The 13937-nt window shown below is 39.2% G+C and overlaps 2 protein-coding genes across 4 annotated transcripts; both read right to left on the reverse strand.

The window, feature by feature from the left end:
• Nucleotides 1-1167: 1167 nt before the first annotated feature.
• Nucleotides 1168-9238, reverse strand: LOC139630844 (phosphatidylinositol 5-phosphate 4-kinase type-2 gamma-like). Of its 3 annotated transcripts, none has more exons than XM_071494607.1 (11): nt 8814-9238; nt 8621-8718; nt 7341-7437; nt 6888-6980; nt 6166-6315; nt 4666-4812; nt 4163-4201; nt 2818-2931; nt 2462-2729; nt 2197-2300; nt 1340-2062 (listed from the first exon to the last, which is right to left on the reverse strand). In XM_071494607.1, the coding sequence occupies exons 1-11, from the start codon at nt 8961-8963 to the stop codon at nt 1982-1984; spliced, it is 1341 nt and encodes a 446-aa protein (XP_071350708.1). In that variant the 5' UTR covers nt 8964-9238; the 3' UTR covers nt 1340-1981. The 3 variants fall into 3 exon arrangements, with proteins under 3 accessions (XP_071350709.1, XP_071350708.1, XP_071350710.1); XM_071494609.1 differs by having other exon boundaries at nt 8810-8929; XM_071494608.1 differs by lacking the exon at nt 6888-6980 and having other exon boundaries at nt 1168-2062.
• A 1459-nt stretch (nt 9239-10697) lies between these two features.
• LOC139630845 (insulin-like growth factor-binding protein 6) lies at nt 10698-12898 on the reverse strand. Its single transcript, XM_071494611.1, has 4 exons — nt 12562-12898; nt 12020-12048; nt 11813-11932; nt 10698-11693 (listed from the first exon to the last, which is right to left on the reverse strand). The coding sequence occupies exons 1-4, from the start codon at nt 12875-12877 to the stop codon at nt 11589-11591; spliced, it is 570 nt and encodes a 189-aa protein (XP_071350712.1). The 5' UTR covers nt 12878-12898; the 3' UTR covers nt 10698-11588.
• Nucleotides 12899-13937: the final 1039 nt, after the last annotated feature.

Genomic DNA, 13937 nt, shown 5'->3' on the forward strand with positions numbered 1-13937 from the left:
TGAACTACAGCTACTAGCTCCAAACCTCAGTACATATACTTCAGACTGTATGTGCTTGTTACAGATCGCAGTGCATGAGAGAGGAAAACCAGTTTTGTGTTTTCCCTTTAATACATTGATTCAATCCATTTCTGACATATTTGTGTTTACATTGCTGTGAAACCTTCAAACCCCTCCCACGTGGACTTGGGCCACGGCTCTGGAACATGTACACAACTCAAAAAAAGAAATGTTTTACTCAGAGTATAATCTAGCGTACATTTGTGATCATGATTGTTGATAGGCTACTGTTGACAGGACAAAGGTTTCAGTGTAATGGAAACATTTTTGTTGGGCTTTATATGCATTTTGAATTTTACTGCTTGACATAAGTGCTGGTGTTTATCTTCTTGGTCCATTTTGGACCATTTTTATATGCCAACACAAGACTGCTCTGCATCGAGTTTGGTGTATAATGTATAAGAAAACTGAACTGAGACTGACACATGAAGAGAAAATAATCTATAAAGAGTGAATGTACAATAATAATTATCAGAGACGATCAGTTTCCTCTTAAAATAAAACAAAATGTCCTCTCCACTCACAGTTTAAAGCAAGGCTGCTGTGATTATGTCAGTTTTCTGTTTTTTTGTTGTTGTTTTTTTTGTTTTTTTTTCTAATTTTTCTGGTATATAATTTAGTCAAAAATAATCTTGGATTCATTTTCACAACCTTATTTCTCCTCGTCTTCCCTCCTCAGCCTCTGTTTGTCCACTCAGCTCAAAGTGAAATCCTCATGGTAATCTTATCAAGGATGTGTGCCAGGAGGACTGGGACAGGGGAGAGAGGACTAAACAAGGACAAAAATGTCTGTTTCATCACTGAAAATCCATTTTAAAGGAACACACCTACTGTTAGATCCTTGATGTCATATTCTTTGATGGACTTACAGCCATCTGAACCACTAAAGCTAAGTTAAACCTCTCAGTTTCGGGCCTTCAAAATGCAAACAAAAGGTGACAATTTAAATCTGCAGCAGCCTATAGTTTTTTACTCATATATTTAGAGTCACTGGTAAGTTTGCAATTCTGTCAAAGCATCCTAAAAAGTTAAAGTGTCTCTAGAGGCAGTTTTATTAGGGCACAAGTGTACAGTCTTTGATGAAATTACCAGTCTGGCAAGTGTTTTGTGAAAATAGGTTTTAATACACACAACTAGATCATCATTACTGATAATACATTCCTCGAAAAAGATTTCTATGGCTTTACATATTCATTTAGTTATCACACAGAAGATTTTTAAATATTCAATTTTATTTTTGATATGTGCATAAAGATAGAAATTAATTAAAGTAATTAATTTTAAATCTGCACTAGACAACATTTTAATGTAAAACTGCAACAGTCTCATCAAACACTGGTGCTGAACAGGACCTGAATATTGTATTGTTCCTAATTGAGACCCTGTGGATTTTTTTTCAGTTTTGCCACTGATGGGAAAGAGGGAGCAAGAAATCAATATTTAAAAGCAAAACAAAAATCGTTCTCCTAAGCAGCAGTGAGTGAGACTCCCACTGAAGCAAAGCTGGACAAATGAAGATCAGTGTGTTGAGGAAACATGCTTTCCTCACCACTACCACCCTCCCCACTGGCCACTAAGAAGAAGAAATTTATATTAGAAGTGTTGACTTACATCACCTCACATGATTTATTTTCTGCAATCCTGTATTTCTGGCTGTCACTCAAAGCGGTGCTGCCAAAACTCTAAGTGAAAACAAAAGAAACCCATTAACAACAGCAATGAGTTGCCAAGAAAAGTTTTTTTTTCTAAGTTTTCTTCCTGTCTGCAAATCACAGCTCTATCAGTCCATTGTGCAACACTTAAATCATATAGAAATTAACAGCAAATTTTCAATGCTTCTTGATGTTGATTTGATGTGCCGATAAGTGTGCCATAGATAGACTCCTCTTGTATTAAATGACGAGTGGACTGAATCTTTGAACTAGGCAAAGATCTTAAAGATGAACTCTCTGAAACGTTTAGCGTACTGCTCTGGATGAACCGTTGAGATTTCTGCCCCAGCCTGCAAAAACACACATAAGACACAGTTGATTAGAAATAACTAGATGGAAATCATCCCTTACGCTTTGCAGGATGGAGATTAAAGCATGCATTCTGTATGCAAAGCAATTCCTTTAAAGAACACAGGTCTCTCACCCCGTGTTTGACAGCCTTGGCAGCGTGAGCAGCTTTCTTCTTGGTGTCATACTGTGTCAGCACGTCAATCAGACCCATAAAATACACCTCTCTCTGAGGTGCACCTGCATGGGAGTGATTCACAGCATTGGTTGGGTGATATTGATCTGCAAGTATGATCTTATCTCCTGCAGCCCAGCGTGAAATGAGGTCTGGGTGTATTACAGCCTAGAGCTCCTATAACCTACTTAAATTCACCAGAGATAGCTCAGCTGTCAGGACTCACCTACAGCGCTTTGAATAGCGTACACATCCACGTAAGGGTCAAACTCCCCAGGACCCATAGGTTTGAAGGAGTTCATGTAGCCAGCAATACCCTCAGGTGAGGTGGAGCTTGGGGCAGGAGCCAGGCCATTTTCATCCTCCCCTTCCTCTTCATAGGACGACTCCATCTCCTCTTCTTCCTCCTCCTCCTCCTCCTCCCTCTCAGCCCTCTCAACATCATGGATGCCCAGCAGCAGACTGTAGTCCATCATCCTCATTCGCACCAGAAACTGCAGAAAGAGGACACACACACACATGCACAAGTCATATCAGAAGAAAACAATAGCAACAGTGATTCTTTAAACTCACCTTTCTTACCTCAGTATCTCTGTTGAGCTTGTCCATGATCTTCTCTTTCTCCTCGTCACTCACATAAACTTTTTGCATGTTATTCCTGAAGTCCACGTCCTTATAAGTGGGCAGTTCTTTCACCTGGAAATACAGAGTGAAGGTGAAATGGATTACATTTAGCATAAAAATCACACAGTGAACACAGTATTCATTTGCATTTTTCTAATTATCAGCCTTCCTATTCCCAGTGACAAAAAAGTCAAATAATATTGCCCCGAAAATTGTTTTCCAAATCCACACAGTTTGAAAAGATCAAAGGTTTCTGCAGTTATTTTAAGCTCTATCCATTCAACCAGCTATTTTACAGCATTTTATCTAGGTCAGAGTCGCTCCAAGCCAAACAGCGGGCTTCTGATGTTATTTAAAGTCATTTGATAAGTGATTTTACAGTGAAAACACCACTGAAAAAGAAACACACTGGTCACAAATGCACAAACAATATCCAACAGATACAGTATAGGAAATGTAATTTCACACTCAGCACCCATCCCACAATTCAAAAAGTGCATTTCTCTGGTTTGGAGTTCGAGATGCAGCACTGTACTGTACGTCCGCACCTTCAGACAGGCTGTGGTTGCAGACAACAAAGAGTTTACTTCAGACTCTTCTAGAGTCTTATGTTTTCAAGTTTTTGTTTTATTAATGAGAATCAAAAACTTTCTTATCTCTTAAAGGGACACTTCACTAATTTTACACGTGAAGACAAGTTTATGTGCTAGGGGAAATTATGTTATCATGGTTATGAGACTTCAATTTTGATTACAGTCTGTCTTACAAACCAGGGGCATGAAATTGAAATGAAGATGCTATCAAATCGACAAGCATTATAGGAAATGTAGGATTCACTAATTTGGGTTTGGAGTTTGATGAATAATAAAATTGAGGATATATCAGCCTCTCTGTCTCTCACAAATACCCCATCCGTATGCGAGTGCAGTAAATCAGTGTAAAAACTCCAGAGCAGAAAGTCATTTTAGTGAAATACTGAACCTATCTTTTAGGTTACAGAGACATTTTTATCTTTTACAAGTCAGACCATAGACAGTGGCTGTGCCAAACTTTTTTAAAAATTTTCTTTTCATTGTTTAATGAAATACCTGAAAAGGTCACCATATAATTAAAGGTAACACACTTACAGGCGCCTCAGCTACACTTGCATCATCTTACCAATGAATCTAAGAGCTAGTCAAATTACATCAGACAGAACAGAACACCTCAGTAAATCGCCAATAATCAACACAGAAGTGGAACAGCAGGAAGTGGAGTTTAAGTCGAAGCTCATCATGCAACTTTTATGATAATCTGATCTCACCTTCTCTTTAAAACTTGCTTCACGGGACACCAGGGACCCCTGAGGAAAGACAGTCAATCATAATTTTTATCACTCACAAGCCCCTGGAACAAGATACATGAATGGCCATGAACCCTACAGTCTGCTTGCTACTGAGGTGGTTTAGGTGATGTAGCCATTACTTAAAATCAGAGTAAATTCTGTGTAGAACTATGATTTGTGTTTACAGTATCAAGTATCCTTCTCCTCCTTTCATAAATTCCCATGGAGAGCATTTGCTTCTTAGTAAGACTCAAGGAATTCAGTGGTAATGAAAGTTTATGACATGAAACTTTGATGATGAAAGTTTATAAAAATTTTCCAAATTTTCATCTTTGGTTGTCAAACTCCAGTGAAATAAATCTCTAAACCAGAAATACTGAGGTAAAACTAAAAACTCTACTGATGCTTCAACACTTTCTGGGCACCTTTAACAATAAGCTGTCTGAACCCTCATCCAGCTACATGACTGCTGCAGGTTCTACCTTGAGGTCGTACTTCCTGTGTACATGCAGTCTGTGGCTGAACATGTTCCTCATAACTAACAGGTAGGTGTCCTCGCTCTCCACAGTGACCCTGTACATGGCCAAGAACTGAGGGAGCAGCGTACTGCCGTGGCAGGTGACAATATGCTGGAAAAGAGAACAACAGTGATGAACAACAGTGAATGAACGATGAATATGAAAGACACATGAACACAGCAGTGAGGCATAAATGAAGGTGCTGGTGTCTTTGGTTAAATGGTAAAAGTGGACTGTGAGAAAAAAAACAAAAACAAAAAAAACACAAGATGGTTCTTGAACATGACAGGTTGTTCACCAAATACTACACATTTCTGCCAATGTTTTCACACTATTCCACTGATCTACAAGTGGCAGCCACGCACCAATAAACAGCAAGGTGCCAGAAAAGGCTAGAAGAGGACAGCTGCTGGCAAGTTAACATGGATGTAAACTACACAGGTTTCAAAATTGGCTAGAAATAAAAAATGATTCAACACATTATCAGGCCTCAAGGAAACAAACAATGAGTTTTGGTGAAAAACACAGAACGCAAACAGAAACGTTGCAATGAAACCCCACACAGCACCTGGAAGGTTCACTTACTAACTTTTTGTACTTCATCCCCTGTAAAAGACCATGAGATGTGGTTGAAAGAAAGAAAAAGCTTGTAACTGGACAATGAATTTAGTTTTTCTTGTGTTGAATGATGGTTCTCATGAGATACTGTTTATCTTCAAACATTTTTCCTTGGCCATAGGCCTTCAGTAGAAAAAGCACAGGTATAAACACTAAAATGAATGTCGGCTGGATTGAACTTAGCTGCTTCAGTTTCAGGGTCCTTGTACTGTACATGCTGACTCACTGTCACACTGTCTTGGTACTGGAACACTTGAATATAACAGAGCCATTGTTAATGTGTTTAGTAACAGAGCAGCAGATTTTCCTGCTGTGTGAAGTCAAAATATCTGCTGTGAAAAGCCCTATATGACAAATAAATGCAAACATGTTATGCTACATTACAGAATATCAACAGAAATATGTACTTAATTTGACAACATAACAATACAAGTCAAATGGTGTGGACTCGAGAGCATTATGTTCATAGCTAGCTTTTCCATCAGTCTTCCTCTGTGTTGAAACAGACCTGACAGACCACGCTTGCTTAGTATTCTGTGTTTGTATTCATATTATATGTAAAAACAAGAGCCCTGGTCATGTTTCATTACTCTGTTTGAAATTCAAATATCTTCTCATCTTTTAACTCTGATGTAAAATCTTTGCCATGGCAACCTGAGTTATAAAAAAAGCACCTCCCTGTTAGTATACAGGACAAAATGACTGGAAAACATGTGACTCAGGTTTCACTCACTGAAACTATATACAAACTAGAAGACGAAGTAACTCAACATATTTGTCTTACTGTGAAAGGACATTTAAACCTCAGCTACTAGAGGTAGTTTCTCTACCCTGTGCCACCCATACCTGGTGATACTTAGAGAGGATGTTGTGCATTTCCTCCACCTCCTCGCTGGAGATTTCTTTTATTACCAAAGTGCGGTCATACGACGTCAGCAGCAGCCCCTCGCATTGCCCCTCCTCGTCTTTGAGTGGAGAACTGCGGGCCAGAGACACCTGTTGGTGAGTGAGAGGAAACATCATGAGCACATGAGACATCAGATGTACAGTAAGTCTTCCCAGTGAAACCTTAATATCCCTTATACTGGTTTTCAAAATCATTTTCACTGAAACACTTTAGAAAATTTGTAATGTAATGCAAACATTTTTGCCTCCACACCAGCAACAGCCAGAGTTGGAGGCATCCGGCCCATTCTGATGAACATGATCTCAGTAATGCCACAAGGAAATTTTTTCAGATTTGGCACAAACATTCACATGGACTCAAAGATGAACTGATTAGATCTTTGTGGACAAAGGTCAAAGTCACGGTGACCTCACGTTCTTGTCAATGTGACCTACCCGGAAACACTTAGGGGGACTTTCATTACGTCTGACACAAACACTCTGTTGGTCTTGAGGATGAACTGATTAGAATTTGAAAGTTCAAAGGTCACTGTGACCTCAGTTTTACAATTTCAAACAAATTTCTTATAAGATAAAAAGATAAAGTGATGACTTTTTATATCCAAATGGTCAAAGGTCAACTTCACTCTGACATAATAATGTTCTGCAAAAACACTTCTGACCATATTTCCTGCAGCTTGGCTGGTTGGTGGAGGCATACAAGGCATGCCATACTGCAAGGCTGTAATTCTAGTTTGTTGGTTGGTTGGATCACACTGGAACAGAAAAAGACAAACTTTGTACTGATGCTCACTCTGCTTTAAGACTATTCTCACTTTTAGGTCTGCTGTATCACTTTAAAGTGCACACACAGCTTGCCTTATATCATTGTGTGCTAACCAAATGTGCACTGTGCAGAGCAGAGGATGACTGTGTGTCACCTGGCACATGCAAATATCACACAAAGAAATGCAAATCTAGAAAGCAGCAGATAAATATGTGTAAAGAAGTGTCTGGTTTTAATAAAAGAAAGCGCTGAAAGACCTCGAGGGTTCTGGGTCTGTGCTGTTTTTCAATCTCCTTGTTTTGACCAAGCTTTTTCTGCACAATCGAATGTTGAGAGTTTACAGTCATACCTGATAATCTTGGTCCTCAATGCCAAAGCGCTCTCGCAGGTTTCTGAACACCTGTGGACAGTACTCTTTGAATTTGAACTGTCCAGGAAGATTCTCTCTGCGGAACAAAGAAGTTTTCATACATAACATAAAAAAAACAGTTTGATTTACTTTTCCAGAAGAGTCTGCACGTCTGTTCACAAACTGCCCTTGACTGGAGGCTACACCGGCAGAATCGATGCTTAAATAAATATTAAAAAATATGTATCACTTCACATCATTCCTCCAAGTGTAATGTTAAATAGCCATGACTAAAACTTTCGTTGTCACTTTCTACATCCAAACACAGCACAAATACAATATTCCAGTGCACAAAAGTATCATGTTATCAAAATTATAACATGGTAACACTCCTGCTCTTTTCAGCAGCTGTTTCTATACAGATGTACTCGTTCAAAAAGAATGAAATCTATTCAGAGACAGTGACCGTATCAGACAAAATAACTGCCCAATGAACACTTTCATTGTTGGCTATGTTTAAATTATTCATATTACTTGACTGCATTCTCCTTAGCACACAGCTGTTTCCTTTGACCGGTTCTCACATCAAGTCATGTAAAAAAGGAAAATACTTGAGTAAAATCTAACCAAGGCAAGGAAAACATATTTTCTTGTTCTTCCCACCTCAGTTTATAAGTCTTTACACGACCCGGATTCCTGAATGGATTAAAGGATTAATGAAAGCCACTCAGTTTTCTAGACTCCATCCTTATAGAAACTGAACCTCCCAACAGAGAGAGTGTACAGCACAGCTTTCAAAAATAGTAACGATTTTGAAGTGTGCTCAGTCTGACTGACACTCTCTGTGAGCCCTGACACATCTTCAGATGAGTTCATCTATCATTCGTCTGTCACCCATTAATGTTCTGGTGTTATACAGCCTCTGAAGCAGCTCCTTGCATGGGAATTATGTTGCATTTCCCCCCTTTAGTATACAATATCATTCTTTTGCATTGCAGTGAGAGTGTTATATATTTAAGACTGTAGTCCATAAAAGCTCAGTTTTGATTTCTTCCATCTCTTTGGCTGATGCCGCTGTTATTGTTAGTGGTAATAGCTGGAGCTGTGGGGGTGTTAAAGGTATTGTTGGTGGAGAAAAGGCATTGTTGTTCTCTAAAGGGATCTGCAATTTCTGATAAGCACAGGCAGGCAAATAAATCACATGAGCCACAAAAATCTGTGCAAGTGACAGGAAGCAGGATGAAGGTTTACAGGCAGACAGAGCGGATGGAGCACAGTACTTGTTGAAGAGGTGGTTGTTGACTTTTATCTTGGTGCTGGCTTTGAAGTTGTCTGGAAGCAGCATGACGGGCACAGGCACCTGGCTCAGGTCATTAATCTGCCGTGATCAACGGATGAACAGTTGAGGAACATGTTCCCACTCGGGACCAACACCAACACATACTTGACTCAGTAAGCAGCTCACATACCTACCGAGTGATTGACTCCCCACATCAGCACACTCAGCACGGGGTCACTGGCTCGGAAAACCTCCACCTTCTGCTGCACAAAGTGTTTCTTCTTGGTCTTCCTTTTGGACGCCAGGGTGTTCAGTGGATTGGAGGCGGCGCTGGGTGAAGACATCGCGCTTTCACAGGTGTCCGTGTGTCAGTCTGTGTGCAGGGGCTTCCGCTGTCATCTGTGGAGTCCTGCGTATGTAAAGCAGCCTGAAGTCCGCCTTGTGGAGCCTCTGCAGCAGCAGCAGCAGCCTGTTGGCGCTGTGGACCAACTCCTTCTGGACCAGCGACTCTGGACCGTTTTAGGTCGAGTCAGTCCAACAACAATGACATCAAAGGAGTGCAGCAGTCCTGTCAGTATGGTGATACAATAGGCAAAAAATGACCTCGACTCATTCATGCATGTGCTGTGTGACTGATGATTAACTTGAGACATAGTGCTTTAGCACATTGTCTGCAAATTAACAACAACAACAACAACAACAACAACAACAACAATAGTACTAGCATAATAATCAGTGGTGGAAGTATTCACATCTTTTACTTAAGTAAAAGCACCAATACAGCTATATACAAAATATCCCATTACAAGTAAAGGTTCTGGATTAAAAATCCTTATTATCAGTATTAGCAGCAAAATGTAGTTAAAGTATTAAAGTAAAAGTACTGGTGTGATCCCCCTGATATTATTATATGTGACCTCATTAGATGATTAATACTGAAGCATTAGTGTGTAAGCCGCATGTTACTGTTGCATCTGCTGGAGGTGGAGCGAGTTTAAACTACTTTATATCCAGGTCTGTAAACAGGGACACAAGATAAATCTGAGGAGTGGTGAGATGATTAATGAGAGAGGAAAGAACAAAAGAATCAGAAAAGGTCTGATGCACAAATCTGTTTTCAGTTTCTGGACTTCCTCTGTGTGGAACTGAATCACGCTGAAGGGAGTGTTTACCTTTTTTTGGTTGCAATCCTTTAAAATGAAGCAATATCTCTCCTACATCACAGATTATGGGAATTGGAATTGGAAGGTTTTAGTAGAGTTTCCATCTCATATTGCTTCATTTGAAGGATTAATGAGGCCTGAAGAGGTGGAAGTATTCAGTGTTTCACAACAAAAAACATGGATTAGAGAAAAGTCCAGAGAAATGCGCACTTGCACAACACATTTTTTCTGTTTTTCATCACATCCCCCTGGGATTTGTCTTGGGACCACCTTTGTAAAGTGTTGCCTCTATGCATCTAAATGATCCAGGCAGAAGTTCAATAATACAGAGCCGCTCTATTGAATTCCAGTGCAATATGTAGGTGTTTCTATTTTTCTCTCACTCAGTGTAATCATAGTCTCAATGTTGCATTTTAAGTGATTATAAATATTGAGGGGCTTTCTGCAACCAAAATGAAGCAGACACCGGACCTCATCCCTAACTGTCATAGTGCTTTGCTGTTCTCTCCATAATGGTTTCAGAAAGCTCCAAAACGCTGAGACTATAGAATCTTTCAGAGATTACAAGCAGGTTTGATACTGAAGGTTACTGATTTTAAAAAATACCTTTAGTCTCCTTTCTGTAACTGACACCAAACATAACAAAATACATGTGTGCATGTATTGTTGTCTAATATTTTATCCCTTCTGTACTCACAGTTCTGTAGTCATCTTACATGTTATCTGTTATCTTCAAGCATGCATCTATAGCCACAATAAATACCTGTGTGAGATTCTCATCCAAAGATGTCTTGAGAGTTGCTCCTTATCCTTCTTGTTACAGCCATTCTTCTGTCTGTTATCCATGATATTAGGGGAAGGGACTAGATGGATTTACTTTGTGAGAGATTTTATTTTTTCCAAAAAAATTATAACTCTGTGGGTTTTTTTTTTTTTTTTTATTCTTTATTATTCAGCAATTCAGAAACTTGACAATAGAAGGCATGAAATCTGTTAAGGATTTTTCTGTAATACTGTGCATGTGTATTGGTCTTAAGTTTTTTTTTTTTTTTTAAAACCACTCCCTATTTCCTTCCAGGGTGAATCTCTTAAGTAAAAGTCAAGGGATAAAAAACAATGCTGCAATGTAAGTTTGTGCTTAAAAACATATGGATTTCTAGTGTTTGCTCTTATGGACTATTCATAGTAAAAGGAATATTAACTTAAATAAAATATCATATTCAAAGTAACATAAATAGGATTATATCCATAGATTATGTACAGAAATTACAGTAATACAATTACAGTGGTTTCAAAGTAAAAAAGAATTACTGAAAAATATATAAATATGAATGAGTACATACAAAAGACCAAACTACACCTGAACCTTATGTATGATATACTGTATATACAGTAATATAAAACACATGTTTCCAATTGTTCCTATAAAACTTGTCATGAGATAAAATCTTGAAACATAAAATTAAACCACTTGAATATGTGCAGCCCAAACTGTAGGTGCAGTTTCTGAAAGTTCTTGCAGAGTTGAATGAAGAGACAGGTTGTCTCAGTAGGATGTCTCGCTCCAATGTGACACGTCAGATGAGAACAGTGTTGACATGTTCAGTAGAGGGCGCAAGGAGACAAAGTTACACCTGATTTTGAAACAGATTTTCATTGGTGGAGAGCTGCCTCTGGCTGATGGAGAAAGAAAAGTGAGGCACCATTTTTCACTTCCTGTGGGCCCTGTATGGTGTTCCTTCATCTTTATCTCATACTGGTAATGAAGCTGCAGCCTGCCCTGCTTTAGTCCAGGCTTCATGCATTTTAACAACTCAGGCTGCCTTTCTGCTTGGTGTTTGAGGAGAGCGGCATGCCGTTCTCATCCACACACCAACACTTGCCACGCTGCTTACCCCGAGATGACCAACACTGCACAAACAAAACAAGCAAGCAGACAGTGGAGCTTTAACATGGAGCTGCAAATGCTAACACATCTCTGTTAATATTGTTTCAATGATTTCCTATAATTCATCTTAGATTAAACTCACCTGCTTCTTTCTGAAGAAACCACGCTTGTCACAGTTGGGCATGTAGATATCATGATTTGACTTAAATAAATGGGCATCCAGACCTTGGATGAGTGTTGTCAGCAGTTTGCGACATGGAGCCTGTAGGAAACAGATACATGTAAGTGCATGTCTGATTTCAGGTTAGTGATGTACTGTTTCACTGAGGTAGATGAAGAGGATTTTTACCTCCTCTGGATCCTCAGTGGGTGCTGGATCTAGGATCAGACAAAGGCATAAACATTTAGTATTGATCACTTATTACTATGTGAGTATTGCTATGGGTGGAACAACATGAATTTCATATGACTGTGAGGTCAGCTCTAATCAAAAACTCTCAGAGATTCAGAGTCTCAACTTTCATATTGGGAGCTAGGGAATTTTGTAATGTCCTTCACTCTTAGTTAACTAATATCACAAAAGATATAGTAAAATCACAAATAGGTGCATAGTAAAAACCCCACCTTTATAAAACAATGGTTTTACTTTTGTCACTGAGCCATAAAGACATTTTTTAGGCAACCTACTATTACTTCACAACACATATTCTGATGTTTTTATTTCACAGTTTGCACAAGACTAAACAGTGGAGCCATGAAAAAAAAAGAAACTCAGTATGTAAAAACAAGGGTGTTTCTCTATTCTGAATATCTACCACTCATCTACAGAACAACTCTGCTTCTTTCATGCATTCACACCAATTTCCAGGTGTAAAGTGTTGTGGGACTTACCTGCAGTGTTGGTCTGTTCAGTAGGGCTGGCACTGCTGGCATTACTGCAGACTCCTCTGCCCTCCAGCAGGGCACGGAGAGGCCTCGGCTCATCCTCTGGAGGTTCACAACGCAGACCGTGGGCACAGCTCAGGGTGTAGACCCCACATGGTTCTCCAACAGCCAGAGCGGTGGCGTTGAAATCTATAGACGGCTCACTCTGCGTGGGCTTTGCTCTACAGGTTGGACATCCTCTGGATGGTGTGGTCAGCGGCACTGGGGTCGACAGAGCCGGCTGCAGGAGGAGCAGCACCAAGATGTTTAAATACAGAAGCATCTTACACTGAAAGTTGTCCGCTAATAGATGTTAACAGTCCGGTCTCTGTTTTCTATAAAGACTTCCTATTCTAACTCTGTTCCCTCTTTTGCACTATCTCTGTTTAGTTGCACAGACTGCAGTTGGTCTGTGTGTCAAAAGGGTTATATAATTCCCTCAAGCCAAGACAAAGTGATAATGAGGCTGACAGACACCACTGGCAGCAGCTTTTAAAGAGCCCAAACCAGCGGGGAAAGGTATGGGAGGGTACATGATGGAGAATGTTGGCTTTCCTTCTCATTTCCACACAGCAGAGCACACCCCATTTCCCCTTGTCTCTGACACATACACACTCACGCATGCTCATACCATTTGTTGTTTGTCATCCTGCAGGATAGTAATGTTTTCTACACTGATTGCTGTGTATGCTTCCCCATTGCTCTCTATCTTTGAGGGTGATTCATTTCCAGAGGTGACACTTTCATGCACACCATTTGTAGCTCAACAGACAAGAACTGCATTGTTAATGTTTTTTTTAAATTATTGCTGGTCATTGTGATAAATATATGATTTCTATCAGATTTATTAGAATTTGTTTTATAATCAGTTGAGAACTAAAATCATCAACTCCAGTACAGATTAAGTGCAAAAGTAAAGCCATCATCAGTAGTGGAATCTCAGTACATTTATCCAAGTACTGTATATACTGTAATTTTACAGTAGTTGTGATTTCCTTAAATACTTCAATTTCATGCTGCTTAATATTTTTACTCTACTACACAGATTATACCTTTTAGTCCACCACAGTTTTGTTAGTTCCACTTCCACCAAGTACAGTTTTAAAATGTTTTTATACAGCAAACAGCTCAACAATCAGTCATTTTGCTGCAGTACTGTGCAGTTTATAATGAGCAACATAGTACTCTAAAAATGACTTTCATGTAGTTCTCCACAAATTCAGTTAGAAAACACTGATTTAAAAGGTATGCATAAACTTGTTGGCCTCATAACTAACTCAGAATATTGCATCTATGGTAAAAAAAAAAAAAGTAGAAGTATTTAGTTACTTCTACCTTTTTGC

This window comes from Trachinotus anak, unplaced genomic scaffold (genome assembly GCF_046630095.1).
Source record: "Trachinotus anak isolate AG129_WGS33_773 ecotype Australia unplaced genomic scaffold, CSIRO_AGI_Tana_v1 ptg000013l, whole genome shotgun sequence".
Classification (NCBI taxonomy): Eukaryota; Metazoa; Chordata; class Actinopteri; order Carangiformes; family Carangidae; genus Trachinotus; species Trachinotus anak.

Excerpts from the sequence above, each read along its gene's own strand:
- LOC139630844 (XM_071494607.1), bottom strand. The coding sequence starts at position 8,963 with ATGTCTTCACCCAGCGCCGCCTCCAATCCACTGAACACCCTGGCGTCC. Across the intron at positions 8,719-8,813 it reads TGTGGGGAGTCAATCACTCG|ATTAATGACCTGAGCCAGGT; the intron begins GTAGGTATGTGA and ends TGATCACGGCAG. Across the intron at positions 7,438-8,620 it reads AACAACCACCTCTTCAACAA|AGAGAATCTTCCTGGACAGT; the intron begins GTACTGTGCTCC and ends TTTGTTCCGCAG.
- LOC139630845 (XM_071494611.1), bottom strand. The coding sequence starts at position 12,877 with ATGCTTCTGTATTTAAACATCTTGGTGCTGCTCCTCCTGCAGCCGGCT. Across the intron at positions 11,933-12,019 it reads CCACTGAGGATCCAGAGGAG|GCTCCATGTCGCAAACTGCT; the intron begins GTAAAAATCCTC and ends TGTTTCCTACAG. Across the intron at positions 11,694-11,812 it reads GTTTCTTCAGAAAGAAGCAG|TGTTGGTCATCTCGGGGTAA; the intron begins GTGAGTTTAATC and ends TTGTTTGTGCAG.